The sequence below is a fragment of the Amphibalanus amphitrite genome, unplaced genomic scaffold (assembly GCF_019059575.1).
Source record: "Amphibalanus amphitrite isolate SeventyFive unplaced genomic scaffold, NRLGWU_Aamphi_draft 000062F_arrow, whole genome shotgun sequence".
Classification (NCBI taxonomy): domain Eukaryota; kingdom Metazoa; phylum Arthropoda; class Thecostraca; order Balanomorpha; family Balanidae; genus Amphibalanus; species Amphibalanus amphitrite.
In genome coordinates this window covers 937868-957654 of record NW_024881558.1, presented here as the reverse complement: position 1 = coordinate 957654, position 19787 = coordinate 937868, and the positions used below count along the sequence as shown (strand labels likewise).

The window sequence follows — 19787 nt, the reverse complement described above, 5'->3', positions numbered from 1 at the left end:
AACGCGCCTATTTCTACGAAGATTTCAGTTTTTGCCGGCATTCCATGGAATGCCTAGGCATTTCATGAAATGCCGGATTTCACCCGATGCCTACGACATATACTTTGCTATAGTATCACTGCTATATATAGTAGCATAAAAGCGCCGCTAGAGCGTCGACGCAGGACGGTCACCGGGCAAACAAATAGATGACGATAAGAGCTGTTGATTGTTTTTACGTTTTGTCTCGCCCTTTCAATGTCCTGTTACCAAAATGATCACTGTTTTCCAGATAAACTAGCAATTCTTCTGTAATTAACCTTTGATAAGGTGTGGACATTGGACAGCATCGTGATTTCATTATCGACTCGAAATAAATTGATTCGACTGTTTTAAGAGTGCTCGTTTCATGGTGACATTTTTCTGCGTTTTTCTATCTCGCTTAGTTGTCAACTCCTGCGATGTGCTCGTTTTGATCATTCCTCCTTCTCGTGCCAAATCAAGATGACGGAAACCCCCAACCCGGAGCGGATAAAAATGAGCGTTGTGGTGACAAGATATTGCAGTTTATTGGTACATTAGTACTCGGCACCCATACGTAAATAAAAACACAGGAGCGACCATACAACATACAATACACACCATCAACCATCATAATCATAAATATAAACACGGCAAATAAAGTCAACACAACACAGGCAGCTATATACAAACTCATGGCGGCTCAAAAATACAACAGATTAAAACATACAAACGCCATCACGGTCTCAGAGTGTGCCGCTGAACTCTGAGCCGGAGAGGGAAGAATGGCTGTGGGCCGGCCCTGTGCTGTTCTGCGTCACTGCTGGCGAGGACCTGACGCACCAGGGCTAGGATGTCGTCAGCCTCCTCCTCTCCAGCTGCCGCAGTCTGAGGGGTCTGTTCGTCGCCCGGCCGTCGGGGTTCGTTCGGACCGAGGAGCTCTTCTGACTGTGACTGAGGGGGTGTCTTGTCAGGCTCTTCTTCCGCCTGTTTGGTATGTTCGGTGTCCTCGGTTTTCTTCGTTTCACCATTGCTGTCTGGCCGCTTCTCACCAAAACGCGGTATTATCAGTTCAGCGTAATTGGTGAACTGCGGCTTCGCTGTGGTTGTCGGGGTCGGGTGGGGAGTCGTCGTCTCACCGAAAACCTGCTCCTGCTTTTCAATGGCAGGTAGCACTGTTCCCGTCAGCTTGTCTACTGGATCAGCTGTTTGGTGGGCGGACTCAGCGTTCCAGAGGCCATACATTGGAAACAGGTTCCACAGGGCTACCACGAACAGTAGAGGCACCAGTGGGAAGAAGAACAGCTTGGCCATGGTGCCCAGCTCCCAAAGGAAGCTCCTTCCCGTGCCAACTTCCCACTGCTGCGCTCTACTGTCGTAGTAGCCGCGGATGTCCCGTCTCGCCCTGTGAGCTCTCTCCTGCCAGGGGAACCGCAGCAGCTCCCCGCCCTCCCGACAGGCCCCCAGCGCGCCGTCCAGCCCGAACCCGAGGATGGTCAGCTGGCAGAGGCGCTCGTCGATGCTGCGACGCTGGTACCGCAGTACGCTCTCTGAGATGTTGCCACTGTCGGCCAGCGCGTGCAGAGCCATGCTCAGCACCTTGGCGCCCAGCAGTTTGACCAGGCTTGTCTCGGCGCTGGGCATCTGGCAGCCGAACTCTGCGTCGAAGCGGCGGGTGACGCGCGGCTGGGGCATCAGATGGTGGGCGTCGAGCAGCGGCAGCGTCGGCACGTAGCGGCGCAGCGAGCCGGCGGCCCGGTTCAGCTGGCGGACGATGGTCTGGCTGAGCAGCCGGCCCACCTCGTCCACCTCCTCGTCTGTGACCGACTCCCAGAGCGAGTGGTCGAGCGCGTCCAGCGCCAGCAGCTTGACCAGCTCCCACTTCTCGGCCGGCGTGCGGTACAGCAGGGTCGCCAGCCGGACGCTGAGCTCCTGGGCCGTGCGCGGAAACCGCCAGGCGATGTCGGTGACCTCCTCCAGCATCTGAAGCGGCTCGTTGGGCGGTGGGTCGGAGCGCGAGATGCGGCACGGCTCAAGGAACAGCTCCTCGGCAAGCGCCCCGGGCAGCAGGCTCTGGAGCCAGCTCAGCAGGTCCTGGGTCGGCAGCGGGCTCACCGGCACTGGAGGCGGGTAGAAGGGCACCTGCGGCCTCGGCAGCCGAGCTGGGGGAGGCCTGGGTCTGTGTGGCTTGGTGTAAGAATAGTCTGGGATAATTTCGTTAGAATTGGGATCTTCGTCTTTTGGGGTTTCAACAACGTCAGGCAATGGAACAGCTTCAGTCAAGCTATTAGATGCCTGGTCGGATTTATCAGTTTTCTGTCGTGGTTTCAAAGGGAGGATTTTCTTCAAAAGCTTCAAGAACGAGCTGAATTTTGGCGCTATTGGGGGCCGCTTGACGTTCTCCGTGTTGATCAGAGGGAGGGCGACGGGTCCTCGGCGGTTCGGAACGGCGTTTGAGTCGACACTTGGCGGCTGAGCGGCAGGACGCAATGGAGATCGAGCTGCAGGCCGGGCCGGAGGCTGAGCGGGAGGACCGACCGGCGGGGGTCGGAGTCCGGAGCGGAGCGGTGCCGGCTCCCGCCAGGCCGGCCTGCTCAGCGCTTGGTCGAAGAAGGCCTCATATCGAACAGGCGGCCTCGTGCTGGCGGTGGTGATGGTGCCCAAGATGCCGAGAGTTGCCACTAGCAGCAGAGCCGGACCAAGCATGACTGGGGACAGAAGAAGGGGATCAGTAACTTTGAACAGCGAGCAAATATGTTATGCGGGTTGACAGGGACTGGGAAACAGACAACGTAAACGGCTGTCATACATACTCAAAAGAAGCATTAGTTTGTAATTGTAAGATTACAAAAAAACGCTTGGTTGCATATCTTTCGAAGAACAGCAGTCAGCACCCAATTCGTTCAGCAAATACAGCCGTTTCGTGTACCTAAGCGGCGAATCGATGATGCTGTGCCGCAATGCACGCCGGCCTCCCGGTACAGCCTATAAGACACAGCGCGTTTGGAACCTCAGGGAAAATAATTGAAGCGAAAAAGCTCACAAATGACAAAGGAAATAAAATTAACAACGTTAGATAAGGTGAGCATTTATGCTTTGCTCAGTGAAGCCTTCATCTATCATTTGACCAATGACCACATGACTGTGACATTTGTCAGCCGAGAAGACAACGATACGATATACTGCATTGAAGAAGAAAAATAGGTACTGCATTGAAGAAGAAAAATAGGTACTGGAAATGAAAATAGTTTGCAATGAAGTCACACATAACGAAATCGGAGTATTTGACACGGGTTCTGATCGCTGAGAGGCGTATGAAATTATTATTATTATTCGTTGACGGTAACTGATTTAACCCGCGCGGGGCTGGGGTCTCCAGCCGAACGCGCGGGGCTGGGGGGGGGGGTAAATTTTACCCCCCCTGTTATCTCCCGAACTAATGGTCCGATTTGGAAAATTCAAACGCCAATCGAAAGCTCTCATCACGAACTACTAAAAACATGTACTTAATTTAAAGTTTGAGGTCAAGGTCAAGGTCAGGTCAAGGGTACAAATTGCAAGTTTCTACAGTATCGGCCTTGCACCGTAGTTGCCGAAGAATGGAGTCATGGACTGAGACTGATCGCCCAAAACGTGTTCTTAGGCTACCAAGACAATATTCGTTGCATACAATATCATTCAGAGGTCAAGGTCAAGGTCAGGTCAGGTCAGGTCACCAAAAAACAAAATATAGAAAAGGGCATGTGCGACACATGTTTTATGGGTCATTTTACTCATAGAATGCAATAGGCACACTCAATAAGTGATATGGACCACCTCTGGATGAGTTTCAGGTCGAGGTCAGGTCAAGGTCAGGTCAAGTGATGTCAAATTTTGAAGTTGGTTGTTAAGGCCTAAAAGGGTGTCTATCTGATGCAGTTTTTCACGGCGAATCGAATGGTGCTACTTTTGTTTTCGTACGAGGTCTAGAACTTCCAAAAAAGTCATTTTTCAAAAAAATTGTGTGTCGTGACGTCATAAAATTTTGAATAACTCCCACATTTTTGAACCGATTCTTCTAAAATTTGGTATGTAGGTGCACATAGACCACTTCTCTGACATATATTCCGGTTTTTTCGATAGACTCAAAATTTTGGATTTTATAATGATTTTCCCAAAAAAGTCAGTTTTTTGAAAAAATTTAGGCCAAAATCCAAAATTTTCAAAAAACCGAGATAGCCATTTGATAGACAAAGTAAAATTACGTATAACCTTTTTTGTTACGTCTTGTTTTCTTTAAAAATGAAGATGTTAGCGGCGTTTGAACTTTTGCCGTTTTTGAGGCGAAAATGGCGAACATGACGTCACTAAAACGTCAATTTCTCAAAAATTTTCCGACGGATTTCGCTCAAATTTTCAGGGAACGTGTCAAATTGATGTAAGAAAAGGTACAGAAAGTTTGGCGGCGCTGCGCGCCGCCGTTTTTGAGATATCGCAAAAATTCGCGAGGGGGGGGGGGGTAAAATTTACCCCCCCAGCCCCGCGCGGGTTAAGTGTCTGTATCTTATCAGTTAGGACCTATACCTATCATTGATATGGTTATATCATGATAGATGTAAACACCAAAAATTGGTACCTCGGCCTTCCTATTAACAGCTCTAGGTTCAACGACTACAAAAAAAACATGATTCATAATAAATGAATGGTTAAAAATATATACGAAATGTGCCCATCAATATGTTAAATTTTAAGTGCTTTGTATAAAGCACAGCCCAGTTTTGAACGTCTTATTCCATAATAAATTCCAGCAAGCATTTGCGAAGGCATCTCTGCTCAAGCATTATTGAACATATACATATGTACCACTGGTGACCTAATTATGAGTACCGTAAGGTGGGGCTATTTGAGACAGTGGGGCTATTTGAGACAGTATTTAAAATTGCTATAAAATAAAAATCACTTAAAATTCATGCTTAATTTTTTGCTCAGGCGATTTACTGCTCGATTCCACACCTCCCTGAGCAATAATATCACACAAAAATCAAACGATCTTCATTTTATAGCGATTTTAAATACTGTCTCAAATAGCCCCACTGTCTCAAATAGCCCCACTTTACGGTATTTTCCAAATAGTTTACATTTACAGACACACATTTATCTACTATGTCTGTCATGTGTTTCTTAAATTAAAATTGCAGAATTTACCGTTGACATAAATGTAAAATATGTGTCATGGCTTGCGATTAACATTTAAATCATAAATCGTTTACGAGCAAACAGTTGTCTCTTGCAGCGGCCGCCTGAGAAATGGAACGCACGGCAGCGAAGACTCATGTCCGTGCATGGTATTTTGCAAACTACGTTACTGTCAGCATAGCTATAACAATTAACAACTGCATTTCCAAAAACAAAGACGACGTCATTCATAAGCAAGTGCATGAACACAACCATCAAATCACAGTGACCTCGCAGCTGCACCCACCTGCTGATCGGCGTCGGGCGGGACCACGGCAGCCGTTCATCAGGCCTCTGCAGGTGGACGCCGCGGCCGCCCGTCAGGTCTCTGGGGTCAGCGGCTCCCCTCTGCGCGCTACTGGCACCCCGCGCCGGCCGGGGCACCGCGCTGTTACCCTCGAGCGAGCCCCGGGGCACGCCACCGGCCCTCCGCTGACAGTGGACACCGGCGGAGCCTGCAGGGGCGGCCCTGTGCCCTCCCCTCCCGGAACCATCCAGAACTCAGCCCGCCGGCCCTGCCATTGAGATCTTGTTTTCGTGACCCTATTTAGCGGCAGCAGCTGGATTCTCACGGTGGGTACCCACTATTTCCTGGTTTTGAGGCAAAGCATGTCCTATGAATAACTTGGGTAGGCAATGACGATGACATCAAAAAAATCAAAAATACTTTCAAAACGCTCCATGCAGGCATGACGTCGATGTTTCGCCCGATGTGTCGACTTCGAACGATTTATACCGATTGTTTTTGATACTATGTGTTTTTAATTTAATTAATCACTAGTGTCCACTGACGAAGGCACCCTGTGGCCGAAACGTCTGGTTTTAGGAATTTGACTTGTGTTGCCATCGATCGTGAATAAAACTCAATCATGTCTGATAATTTGTAGGTTCCTTTTTGGCAATCATGAGAAACGAAAAATAAGCAAGCATACCTATACTCATCACCACTCCAGTGATTCGAAGCTATTTCAAAGTAGAAGCTATCCACGTTAACGTTTATTGTTTGGGCAATGGGCATACTTATTGTCCCATAATTCATTTTACAACAGTAAGAATATTTAAACTCGGGTCACCTGAATTGAAATCAAAAGTAGCCAGGTCACGTTAAAGGGACCTTCCCAGTTCCCACCTTCAAAAAAGTTAATGAACTGGCATAAAAGTGGTATCGCTTGGTTCAGATGGACCAAAAATGAATAGCTACCGAATTTAATTGACAAATGCGAACCGGTTTTTGAGATATCAGACAATTACTTTTGTTTATTTCTCGGAGCCTTCGCTGTTCCATACGATGTCATTTGGAAACAATAATTGGGTATCTTAAAAAGTGCAGCATTTGCGGCAGATGCTGCGCGCAAATAGCACATACCACCACTGCTTCACAAAAATGTTAGTATAAGGTTTCAAAATCGCTAGATCTGTGCTGACGTCACAAATTCAGAGGGGGTATTCAAATGCATTAGCCCCTCAGAATCCAAAGTGCTGCAACTTTGAAGTTAAATACCTATCTTCGAATTGAAGCATTTCTCGATGCTGTGAGTGCCAAAACCGATAAGTGCGAGTCAGGGACCTCAATTTGGCTATCTCAACTCAAAACTAATGTTGGTTGGATGGTCACTTTTAGTTATATCATCACTAAAGAAAAAGTAAATATGCATCCTTATTCCTAACCCATGCCAGGCCGGTGCTCGGCGCCAACCGCGTCGTGCAGGGGGGGGGGGGAGGGGATTGAATACCGTAAACCGGGGTGAGTTGATATGGGGTGGTGAGTTGATATAAATTGCTCGAAAAATGTTAAAATGTGTGCTGCTCATCCATTTGTAAACCAATTTTCAGTTTTATTTTTCTGTGAAGTGAAGCAACCAATAAGTGATGCATATAGCTGAGAAAGACATGCATGTGGTGCAGTGCCTTCTTAACACATTACTTTTTTCAAAGTCCTTTTTTTCTTCTGATTTTGAAACTAAGGAAAAGTCCCCACCCTACAGCAAAGACGGTGGATATTCATGGAACAACATGCACTGGGAAAGAAACTACCATCAATTTACTGTTGATCCCAGGTAGTGTTGGGTTTCACCTATAACAACGCTTTTTTATAATTTTAAGAAAAGTGACAGGTGGTGAGTTGATATGCCATCAAGGGGTGAGTTGATAGGCATGATAAAAGCTGATACCAGGCTGGTATGCATGCAAATTAGCATGAAATATGGGTCTGCAGGTAAGACAAAGTCAATTAGACCAACTCTTCTCCTTTTCTTTCCCCACATCATTCCATCAACCCCAAAAAGCTTAAGTTTTTTTTCTGAATGCTTGAGACGAGGCCTGTTAATATCACTGATGTTAGTTGTCGGACTTTCGTCCCCGTCTTGAGTTGAGATGTTAGTTTCACAACGTTTCAGCCAGTAACTTCTCCGGCCATAGTCTAATTAGCCTCGATAGTGGAGTGGTTAGAACCGTGGACCATCACCGGGGAAACCCGAGTTCGATTCCCGCTGAATACAGGAGCTTTCGAACTGTTTGACGCGTACGGCGTCACCAACATCCAGGTCCTTCTGAGGGTCAAAGAATACCTGACGAGTGACGACGGCCGGAGAGTAACTGGCCGAAACGTTGTGAAACTAACATCTCAACTCAAGACGGGGACGAAGGTCCGACAACTAACATCAGTGACCCCAAAGTTTTTTTCTGTGGACATACCTAACATGCAAAAGGCACAGCATGACTCCCTGTCAAGTCTCAAGGTGGCTCCCTACAAGCTACAAAGGAACATTATAGAACACCTATATACATACAGATTAAAAAAATTGTTATAATTATTCGTAGTTTCGAAAATGACAGAACTGTCGTTTCTGTATGGCTAACAGCGCGGGAATTCTGATCTCGTGAAACTGATTAGTTTTCCTGCTTGGCAGTTGCCAACCGAGAATGAGTGACAAAATGAAATGGAACAAACAATATAAAGAAATTGACTGGTGTTTTAGCCCCCGCCCGTATTCGTGTTTTGCCAGCGTTTAACGTATAGGGGGGGGGGGGGGGTCCGTTGGAATCCCATCGTCGTTTGGCCCCTGGTGGAGCTAGAGCTTCGCGGAAAAAAATGAGCGTGTTGCCCGAGACGCGAGGAAGCCGATGATAACCAACTTTAAGGTCCTAGGTCATTGGTTAACCTTCCAGGACGGGTCAATTACCCAGAAGTCGGGAAAATAGGGGGTTATTTGAAGTTCGTAAATCGAATTTATTATTTTTTGGCTGTTGCTGATCACGAATGTCATGTTAGTTTTGATCACAGATGTCTTCGTACATTTAGGCCAGGTCAGGTCAGGTCAGGTCAACCAGTAGGTGTCCTGCCGGGCGCCGGCTATCCATAGGGAGTGTCAAGTGTCAACTACCACTGACAGTGTCGTAACATGTTACGAAGGCACTAAAACTACTTCGTAAATGATCAAATGCATCTTAAATTCGAAATCGGCCCGAAAAAATCTACCCTAGAAACATGTAAAACTCCAAAAAGTGAACCGAGGTCACCAAAGGTCAATGACCTGACCTGACCTTCAGGTGACCTTGACAGTTGACACCCACAATGCTGCGTGGGACTAACATCATTTACATGTTTGGACGTTACAATCACAAAAAGACTGGAAATGCGCGGATAATGTGAGCCAACTACGCCAAATCGCGATTCCGGCCAAGCATGGTCTCGAGAATCAGGTCACAAGTCAAAAACCATTTGAGTCAGGGTCATGAAATCTTTAGAACATGTGTAAAATTGATAAACTGACGAGAAGTACTGAAAGTTTCGTCGCGATCGGCCGCTTTTTGCGCGAGTTATGTGCGAAAAGCCGAGGTGGTCTGTTCGCGCGCCTAAAAATGCGAGGGTTAATTTTGGCTTTTGATGTCGAATTCTGTTTTATGTCGCTTATTTCACCTTATAGAATACGTCCTAATTAGATTCGCTTCACTTCACTTCATTAATATTTTGTTGACTACCAGTCAACAAAAGCTCAGAAGTATATGTATTCTTTCATTTCAATCCATTATCTCTGTCAGAGGCATATCAACCTTGACCCGCAACTGACAATGTGTTTTAACTACAAGAAAATACACTTGTAATTCCAAAATATATTGCCAGTTTTGATACCGTTGGCTTGAGGACACATGACTAGCCAAGTTCAGAATGTTCTAAGTAAAACTAAGTATCATAAAGCGAAAAAATGATGCTGCTAAAATCAAGCCATTTTGATAGCGCTGTGTTGGACATGATTGCGTTTTCATGAATGTGAGGTCTGCTGCCAATCTACTACCATTTTTCTGATGGTTTCTTTCAGGATGTGTTCTCTCATCCTTTTTTTAAACACTGGCATTTTATCAACTCACCTCTGAGCTTCTTTAGCCGAGAAATTTTGAAAAATCCAAAACCATATCAACTCACCCCCTGGGGGTGGTGAGTTGATATGAACTTTGGCGTTTTAAAAAATGGGCTTAATATATACATTTTTTTATTCATTTTTGCTGATTGCCTCACCAAGGCATGTGCCATGAAACTGGCACAAAAAGAATTCCGTAAATGAATGTGGCTTTTAAAGAAATCTAGAAAAACCTCAAAATCCATATCAACTCACCCCGGTTTACGGTACCCCTTCTAACTCGGCTCCTGGGTCACATAGTGCAGTAATCGCAGTAATCGCCACGCACTTTATATGTGGATCGCTCTTAAAGGTAGTGTGCCACCTTTCAATGATTTTCCATTTTATTTTTCCTAGGATAAGAAGCTTCTGTTTTTACCTAATATCGCAAAAAAAATCAAAAATGGGCCTAAAATAGTGTTTTTTTTCGCCTAAAAGTTTATCGGTTTTTCGATATGTATAACAACTGTAGTGGGCTGACCTGCAAACAGGCGTCGGCAACAATCGCGAATGCGGCGCACATGTGACAATAAGCAAAGGTCATTATAGAGTTACGACGTACGGGAATGAGTTATCAGCTGTCTAATCGTAGACAACACAATGCCGAATTTAAACTGTAAGCCTGTATTGGTATTGTTTCTTTAATTTAGCCGTCGAACATTAATTTATGGTTTGAAATATGATTTTATGTAAAATAATTGATATGAAACAGCCGTCTCTAAAGTTATGACCCCATCTCACCACATGAAAGTGGCAGAAATGACAATGATCAGCTGACGCATTTTTCTTGGCCGAAGTCAGAGCGCGCGGCCCGACGCACCACCACCGCACCACAAAGTATGAGCAGAAGCCACCTGCGGTAGACCGCGCCCAAAGCCAGGGCCCCGGTAACGTGAGGTAGCCGAGTCGGGGCAGCGTGCGCTGACCCAAGCCGGGGCCGCGGCTTTGGGCGCGGTCTACCGCATCCCCGGGCAGCCCCGGGCTATCACATGACACCGGGAGGACGCGCGGCCCCGGCTTGGGTCAGCGCACGCTGTCCCGACTCGGCTACCTCACGTTACCGGGGCTCTGGCTTTGGGCGCGGTCTACCGCACCACCAACAGGCGTGTTCGAAACCGCAGGAGATGATGATGAACGGGTTTATCGAAACTTGATTGGATGAGCCTATCGGTAATAGCGATTTCAGTGTGTGCATTTATTGTTCATAGTGGTGTGAAATGTGGTTGGGGTACGACCGACAACCCGTCGGGGCAAATTTCGCACTGGGGTACTCAAATTTTGAAGAATTTAAGACGTTTCCATGAGTTTTGAAGGTATGGATAAGTTCTAAAAATCCGGTTCTCCTTATCTGGGCCATTAACTCCATACGGTCCAGGAAAGCTGGCACACTACCTTTAAATGTAAATACAAATAGTGACACGCGGTAAGCGGGATTCCAAAGACCGTCAAAAATGGTGACGAAAATACTTGAACAGTCATTTTTAGGTCAGGTCAAAGGTCCGGTCACCAGAGGTCATCAAAGGTAAAATATTGCCTATCTTAACACTTAAAAAAGTGCATCACTCGATAGCCCTACAGCGCCACGGAAACGCGCGCTCGACAGCTCCCCCGCGACCCGTTGGGGGGAGGGGGGCAAAAGGCCGCCTGATGGGATTCACAGACAACTGCAGAAACGGCTGTGGCTTTCGACTCGCCGTTTTAAGTACCTCTCTGGACATCAATTTCACACAGCTACTGAAAAAATAGGGACTAGGTAATCTCAGGTCATTAGGTACGGTCAAACTGAGGTTGAGAGTTCGGCCATTTCTGGTCGAAAAAAGCTGTTCACGGAAAAAATCGCAGAAAATCAGACTATCAACCGAGACACTCAAAAATTTAACCGTATGTACCTACATAAGCACGTACAAAAAAAAGGCTGACATCTCAAACAACGACAGAGAAAACAGCAACTTGAAAACAGCGACAGAGAAACAGCGACTCACTCAAAAGCGACCGCATTTAGAGCGACCTAAAGAACAGCGATTCACATGTTTGAGAGATTATTTGAAACGGCGATCCGTAAAAGAGCGACTTCAGAGAAACAGCGACTGTTCTTGGCTAATGGTGATTGGAAAAAGTAAAAATTGACGATTTCTTGCGAAATATATTTACATTTAATACATATGCGAAACGAGTGCATATGTAAAATGCACTCGTTTCGCAATATAATTTACTACAAAATCGTAGTTTGGAGTCGACACTTATAGCCAGTGGCGGATCCAGGGGGGGGGGGGGGGGGCAAAATGGGCATTTGCCCCCCAAACGGCATAATTTTAACATTACCTACGCCTATGGACGATGCATGGAAAGAATCGATAAATTGTTATGGTTTGCCCCCCCCCAAAAAAAACTCTGAGCTAGATCCGCCTCTGCTTATAGCTTCGTTTCAACTCAGTCGTTCATTCGTTTCGATGATGACAAGTGATTCTTCGTTAACATCGTTGATTTTTCCCGAACAAATTGATTGCTACTTTCCTCCCTATTGTGCCGGGATATCTGAGAGTGTCATATGATGTTCTGTTCCGCAAAACGACTGCATTTTACATAAAAATATACTTGGCAAGAAATCGTCAACTTTTGCTTATCCAATCCTCATTAGCTTAGAATAGTCGCTGACCGCTGTTTCCCTAAAGTCGCTCTGTTACGGATCACCGTTTTAAATAATCGCTGAAGCGTGTGAGTCACTGTTCTAGAGGTCACTCAAAATGCGATCGCTGTTATGAAAGAGTCGGCAGTCGCTGTTTTTCTGTCGCTGTTTTTAAGTCGCTGTTTTCCGAATCGCTGTTTGACACGCACTCTACAAAAAACATGGAAAACAAAATGGCTATCTCAAAATTTCCAAAAAATACAAAAATCACAAGATCTTCAGCTTTTCAAACTCAAGATTTACATTTCTTGAGGTATTTTTGAAATTTGGGGAAATGTTAAAAACCGGAATATACCAACCGGAATTTATGTCAACACATACTGCCTTTAGGTACACATGCCAAAAATCAACAAAATATCTCTAAAACTGCCAGAGATATAGCCATTTTAAAGACGAGAAATATAGTGACTGTTCTTATGACGTCATATTAATTTCAGTATTTGTACTTAACCTTCCAGGCGGTGGGGGGGGGCATTTTATTGCCCCCCCTTTAGTTTTTTCGATATATCTGGAGAACCGCTGCGCCGATCGGCACCAAACTTTCAGTACCCTCCCGGGAGCAGCTAGCGCACATGGTGACCAAAATTTTTTTCCAAAGGCTATGATAGTTTGGCCGCTAATGACGTCAGAGTGACGTCATTTTTGCCATTTTCGACCAAAAAAAAAAGGTTTCGCGGGAAGAGCTGTCAGGCCTACAGCTTTAGAGATACAGAAAAATGTTTCAAACATAAAAAGTGTGGAATTAAGAGGGCTACAAAACTGCTATTTCGGTTTTTCGAATTTTTTGGATTTTGACCCCCAAAAATCAAAAAATAGATTTTTTGAATATAATAGCCAAAAAATCCAAAAAGTTTTTTGAATTTCGAAAAAACCGGAATATATATGATAGCCCCTACCGCCTTCTATCTACATACCAAATTTGAGATCGATACCTCTTTTTTTGGCCAAGTTATAGCGAAAAAACTGTTCAAAATTGATGACGTCAAATTTTCAAACTCAATTTGTAGCAATTCTAGACCTCGTAGCGCAAAATCAAGACCACCATTAGACTTCCCGTGACAAGCTGCATCGAATCAATACCCATTTTATGCAAAAATAACAACTTTGAAATTTGACCTTTTTTGACCTGACCTTGACCTGACCTCCACCAGAAAGTGACCTAAACCGTACCTGATGGTCTTATAACCAACACCATTGAGTCGGAAATGAAAAACTGGCCATAAAACATGCATCGCACAACCTTAGTAAAGTTGGGTTCATGTGGTGACCCTTGGTGACCTTTGGTAACCTGACCTGTGACCTGACCTGGTATGACCAGTGACCTCTAATAGCAACATATGTACTGGACAACTGAAGCCTTATCGCTGATTTTCGACAAAATGCGTTTTACTCGGTGTTAAAGCGCTTTCCCTAGAAGCCCCGTGAACGGTGAAACATTTTATCTTTGACCTGACCTGTGACGTCATCGGTGACCCCGAGGTCAATGAAATTTGGTTTCGTTCGACAAATTTGACAGGGCTATCGAACGCCGTTTGAATTTTCCGGATCCGTCCAGTAGTTTCGGAGATACGGGGGGGGGGGGCAAAAAAGTGCCCCCCCCCCCCCACCGCGCGGAAGGTGGCTGGTAGGCCCACCGCCTGCCGGGTTAAAATCAGTCTAGGACAATACTTATTATGCTCATAGATTTCTCCCTGACTGAATATCATCGTTGATCTCACATGGCTTGATTTGACGTCAATCTGAACTTCATCCAGCTTCGGTCTATATTACTAATTGAATATGTCCATTGATTTGTAAGCCCAAAAAGATCCATAAACATGTTCGCACATATCCTATTTAATGCCTCGCTTATGATGGTCTTTGGACTGGTGACCTGACCTGACTTTGACGTTGAACGTTATATGACATCCTATATACTGCATCTCGTCTTGGTAGCCTTGGAACGTGCTCTGGGTGATAAATCTCAGTCAATTCTTCACCAACTGGGATCCAAAGCCAAAAGTGTAGAAACTTGCATTTTTTTACACGTTAGGTACCTGACATCGATCTGACATGTGACCTACTTAAGCAAACATTTTGGGCTCTAGAAATTCGTCTTATTGAAAGTTTTTGAGGGCCGTTTTCTCAGTCATCTTACGGCCATCCGTTCGGAACTTAGACGGGGGTAGAATATGATCCCCCCCCCCCCTCCGATAGGGCGCGTACAGCTGATTAGCCCAGCGGGAGTTTCTAGCAGAACCAGATTTCCTCGAATTTGGGTCATTGACCTGACCTGGGAGGTCACCCACTGACCTAGAACCTTGACCTAACTTGGGTGCCATTCGTTTTCTCTGTCGTGGGCTTTCTCTTTCTTAGAACAAAGACGCTATTTTTTTCTGCAAGCTCTAGCTCGATCAGGGGCCGAACGGCTGGGGTTGGGGCGTTTTGCAGTTAGCGGGTGGGAAAACGCCAATACAAGCGTGGGTTAACTTTTCCTTGTAAACCTTAGGTGGACATTCTGCGATCTTTTTTTTTGGGGGGGGAGGGAGGGCTAAATCATTCACCAAAAACAAGACCTCTTCCTTGGGGCAGCTGACCTGAACTCTGTGGTCACTGCACCAGTTGAAGCGAGACCATAGAATTGCGTACCAGTCGTTGCGTATCGAAGGGCGCCCACGTTCGCTTTTCGTGAACCTCTAGCTCAATTAGGAAGGAAACGCCAAGGATCAAAAAATGGTCCAGCAGCCCTATCATGTGTAGATAACCGATAGGTTTAACGAGGGTTAATGAAATGATAAGATGAAAATAAAAACAAAAGACTACCTACCGATAATAGCTAAGCTATCGATAAACAAAAGTTCATGCTAGCTATTGACAATTCGATTTCCACTGACAGCACTGACCACGCAGTCACCCAGCCTCAGTACAAGTGCACTCGGCGCACACGTCTGCCCCGTCGCACGTTCCCCACTCCACAGTGGGCGATCCGGCCGCTGTAGCCTCGCGAAACCTATCAGCATTCATAACATCAATGTTTATGAAGCTAGAACTACAATATTTAGGAGCAACCTTCTTGAATATCTAATTAGCATACGTATTAAATAAGAACTATCTTTTTCAGGATTTGTGTTCTTTGGAGAGCTTGCAATTTGCCTAATTGCCGCCCGAATAACGCATGAATACTTTTGAGGGTACCGTAAACCGGGGTGAGTTGATATGGATTTTGAGGTTTTTCTAGATTTCTTTAAAAGTCACATTCATTTACGGAATTCTTTTTGTGCCAGTTTCATGGCACATGCCTTGGGGAGGCAATCAGCAAAAATGAATAAAAAATGTATATATTAAGCCCCTTTTTTAAAACGCCAAAGTTCATATCAACTCACCCCCTGGGGGGTGGTGAGTTGATATGGTTTTGGATTTTTCAAAATTTCTCGGCTAAAGAAGCTTAGAGGTGAATTGATAAAATGCCAGTGTATAAAAAAAGGAATTGAGAACACATCCTAAAAGCAACAATCAGAAAAATGGTAGTAGTTTGGCAGCAGACCTCACATTCATGAAAACGCAATCATGTCCAACACAGCGCTATCAAAATGGCTTGATTTTAGCAGCTTCATTTTTTCGCTTTATGATATTTAGTTTTACTTAGAACATTCTGAACTTGGCTAGTCACGTGTCCTCAAGCCAACGGTATCAAAACTGGCAATATATTTTGGAATTACAAGTGTATTTTCTTGTAATTAAAACACATTGTCAGTTGCGGGTCAAGGTTGATATGCCTCTGACAGAGATAATGGATTGAAATGAAAGAATACATATACTTCTGAGCTTTTGTTGACTGGTAGTCAACAAAATATTAATGAAGTGAAGTGAAGCGAATCTAATTCGGACTGTATTCTATAAGGTGAAATAAGCGACATAAAACAGAATTCGGCATCAAAAGCCAAAATTAACCCTCGCACTTATAGGCGGGTGAACGGACCACCTCGGCTTTTCGCACATAACTCGCGCAAAAAGCGGCCGATCACGACGAAACTTCCAGTGCCTCTCGAGTTTATCAATTTTACACATGTTCTAAAGATTTCATGACCCTGACTCAAATGGTTTTTGACTTGTGACCTGATTCTCGAGACCAGGCTTGGCCGGAATCGCGATTTGGCGTAGTCAGCTCACATTATCTGCGCATTTCCAGTCTTTTTGTGATTGTAACGTCCAAACATGTAAATGATGTTGGTCCCTGGATGATGTTGGATGTTGGTCCCGCAGTATTGTGGGTGTCAACTGTCAAGGTCACCTGAAGGTCAGGTCAGGTCATTGACCTTTGGTGACCTCGGTTCACTTTTTGGAGTTTTACATGTTTCTAGGGTAGTTTTTTTTCGGGCCGATTTCGAATTTAACATGCATTTGATCATAGTTATGAAGTAGTTTTAGTGCCTTCGTAACATGTTACGACACCGTCAGTGGTAGCTGACACTTGACACTCCCTATGGATGGTCGGCAGGACACCTACTGGTTGACCTGACCTGACCTGACCTGGCCTAAATGTACGAAGACATCTGTGCTCAAAACTAGCATGACGTTCGTGATCAGCAACAGCCAAAAAATAATAAACTCGCTTTACGAACTTCAAATAACCCCCTATTTTCCCGACTTCTGGGTAATTGACCTGGCCTGGAAGGTTAACCAATGACCTAGGACCTTAAAGTTGGTTATCATCGGCTTCCTCGCGTCTCGGGCAACACGCTCATTTTTTTCCGCGAAGCTCTAGCTCCACCAGGGACCAAACGACGATGGGATTCCAACGGACCCCCCCCCCCCCCCCTATACGTTAAACGCTGGCAAAACACGAATACGGGCGAGGGCTAAACACCAGTCAATTTCTTATATTGTTTGTTCCATTTCATTTTGTCACTCATTCTCGGTTGGCAACTGCCAAGCAGGAAAACTTATCAGTTTCACGAGATCAGAATTCCCGCGCTGTTAGCCATACAGAAATGACAGTTCTGTCATTTTCGAAACTACGAATAATTATAACAGTTTTTAATCTGTATGTAATATAGGTGTTCTATAGTGTTCCTTTGTAGCTTGTAGGGAGTCATCTTGAGACTTGACAGGGAGTTGTGCTGTGCCTTTTGCACGTTAGGTATGTCCACAGAAAAAAAAACTTTGGGGTTACTGATGTTAGTTGTCGGACATTCGTCCACGTCTTGAGTTGAGATGTTAGTTTCACAACGTTTCGGCCAGTTACTCTCCGGCCGTCGTCACTCGTCAGGTGTTCTTTGACCCTCAGAAGGACCTGGATGTTGGTGGCGTTGCGCCGTACGCGTCAAACAGTTCGAAAGCTCCTGAAGCCAGCGGGAATCGAACTCGGGTTTCCCCGGTGATGGTCCACGGTTGTAACCACTCCACTATCGAGGCAGATTTGACTACGGCCGGAGAAGTTACTGGCTGAAACGTTGTGAAACTAACATCTCAACTCAAGACGGGGACGAAAGTCCGACAACTAACATCAGTGATACTAACAGGCCTCGTCTCAAGCATTCAGAAAAAAAAACTAAAGCTTTTGGGGGTTGATGGAATGATGTGGGGAAAGAAAAGGAGAGGAGTTGGTCTAATTGACTTTGTCTTACCTGCAGACCCATATTTCATGCTAATTTGCGTGCCTACCAGCCTGATATCAGCTTTTATCATGCATATCAACTCACCACCTGATGGCATATCAACTCACCACCTGTCACTTTTCTTAAAATTATAAAAAAGCGTTGTTATAGGTGAAACCCAAAACTACCTGGGATCAACAGTAAATTGATGGTAGTTTCTTTTCCAGTGCATGTTGTTTCATGAATATCCACCGTCTTTGCTGTAGGGTGGGGACTTTTCCTTAGTTTCAAAATCAGAAGAAAAAAAGGACTTTGAAAAAAGTAATGTGTTAAGAAGGCACTGCACCACATGCATGCCTTTCTCAGCTATATGCATCACTTATTGGTTGCTTCACTTCACAGAAAAATAAAACTGAAAATTGGTTTACAAATGGATGAGCAGCACACATTTTAACATTTTTCGAGCAATTTATATCAACTCACCACCCCATATCAACTCACCCCGGTTTACGGTACGTCGAAATTTATGACGATATGAGTTGGGTAAGACATTGAAATGGTGCGTTCCTTTGTAGAACATTGCTTTCAAACCAATTTTTTATTCAAACATTTATGCCCTACCCATTTGTACATAAACATCGTAACCCTCGCCCGGCAAGGCCCCATTTCATAACGTGACCCAAGCAACGGGCTTCGTTTTTGGTTAATAACTTCGCAAAAAATGGCCGCAGAACCACGATTTTGGCATCATTGTGTTCGCCTTGCTCAGGCGTGTCGAAAGGTATACTTTTTGTTCAGGTGAGGCCACCTTAAGGTGTTGACCTCGGGTCAAGGTCAGGTCAGAGGTCTGCCTTCAGGTCACGAAGTTGGTCAAACAAGGTCACATCGCATAGCATTCGATTCGGCAGGTCTTCTGGAGTCCATTGGTGACCTTTCCGACTCTCTAGCTCAATTTGATCGGGAGTTATTGACGAAAAACTCGTATGACCCTAGTGACGTCATAAATGACGTCATGCAAGATCAACAATGCTTAAATGTACCATCAGATCTTGCAAGGAGTGCATGAAATAATGATTCCATGTGCTTGAGACTAGAGGTGTCAATCGGAACCGAAAATTTTGGAATTCCGAAAATTTCCGAATTCCGATTCGGAAATCGGACGGACAAGTGACAAACACATTGGACATATTCGGAAAACTACTTGAAAGTTACAAATTTCTTAAATAAGTTAAAATTCAAACTTATTTCCATTATCCATATGCAAATTGCAAAACATGTCATCAAAATTGGCAGGGGATAGGTGCATCATATATCATTCATAATTATAGTGCAAGATGAACATAAACGTGATTGCATGTAGCAGGTAGCTCTGAGTCAAATAAGGTACATAACTACCTATACTGTGCCATCTTTTAACTCTAAATTTGGAAATGTGTTTACAAATGGCAATAGCCATTGTTGTCAGCAAGCCCATCATTAGATAACACACTTATGAATATGATGTACAATCATTGACCTGTGAGAAGCACCAGACACCAAAGCAGTAATGTAGGGAATCCAAAAATAGATTTGCCTCACTTGAAAGTTAACAGAAAAGAGACTGAAGAAAATTGCAAATATCAAGGTGTGCCAAGTAGCACAAGAGTCTTACCTAGAAGCTCCTATCATAAAGTCATCCCCTTCTACCCCTTCCCTCCAAAAATATCCGTGCCGAAAAATAAATGCTACATAAATGCCGATAGCCTATCAATAAACTAAACAATTACCAAAAGATGATGAAATGCGGCGAAAGCGTCATAAATGTCACCTAAGGAAAGATGGCCTCCCGATGAGAATCGGAGGAGACAAAAAATGACGTCTGAAACAATAAATACAGTTATTTTGCTTTACAATTGAATTATTTTCGACACATTA

The 19787-nt window shown here is 44.7% G+C and overlaps 1 protein-coding gene across 2 annotated transcripts; it reads right to left on the bottom strand.

Moving 5' to 3' along the window:
* Nucleotides 1-523: 523 nt before the first annotated feature.
* LOC122378580 lies at nucleotides 524-19772 on the bottom strand. 2 transcript variants are annotated; one of them, XM_043359812.1, is made up of 3 exons: nucleotides 19525-19772; nucleotides 5462-5729; nucleotides 524-2708 (listed from the first exon to the last, which is right to left on the bottom strand). In XM_043359812.1, exons 2-3 carry the CDS (start codon nucleotides 5499-5501, stop codon nucleotides 739-741), a joined length of 2010 nt encoding a protein of 669 aa, XP_043215747.1. In that variant the 5' UTR covers nucleotides 5502-5729; nucleotides 19525-19772; the 3' UTR covers nucleotides 524-738. The 2 variants fall into 2 exon arrangements, with proteins under 2 accessions (XP_043215747.1, XP_043215746.1); XM_043359811.1 differs by having other exon boundaries at nucleotides 5462-5508.
* Between the last annotated feature and the right edge of the window lie 15 nt (nucleotides 19773-19787).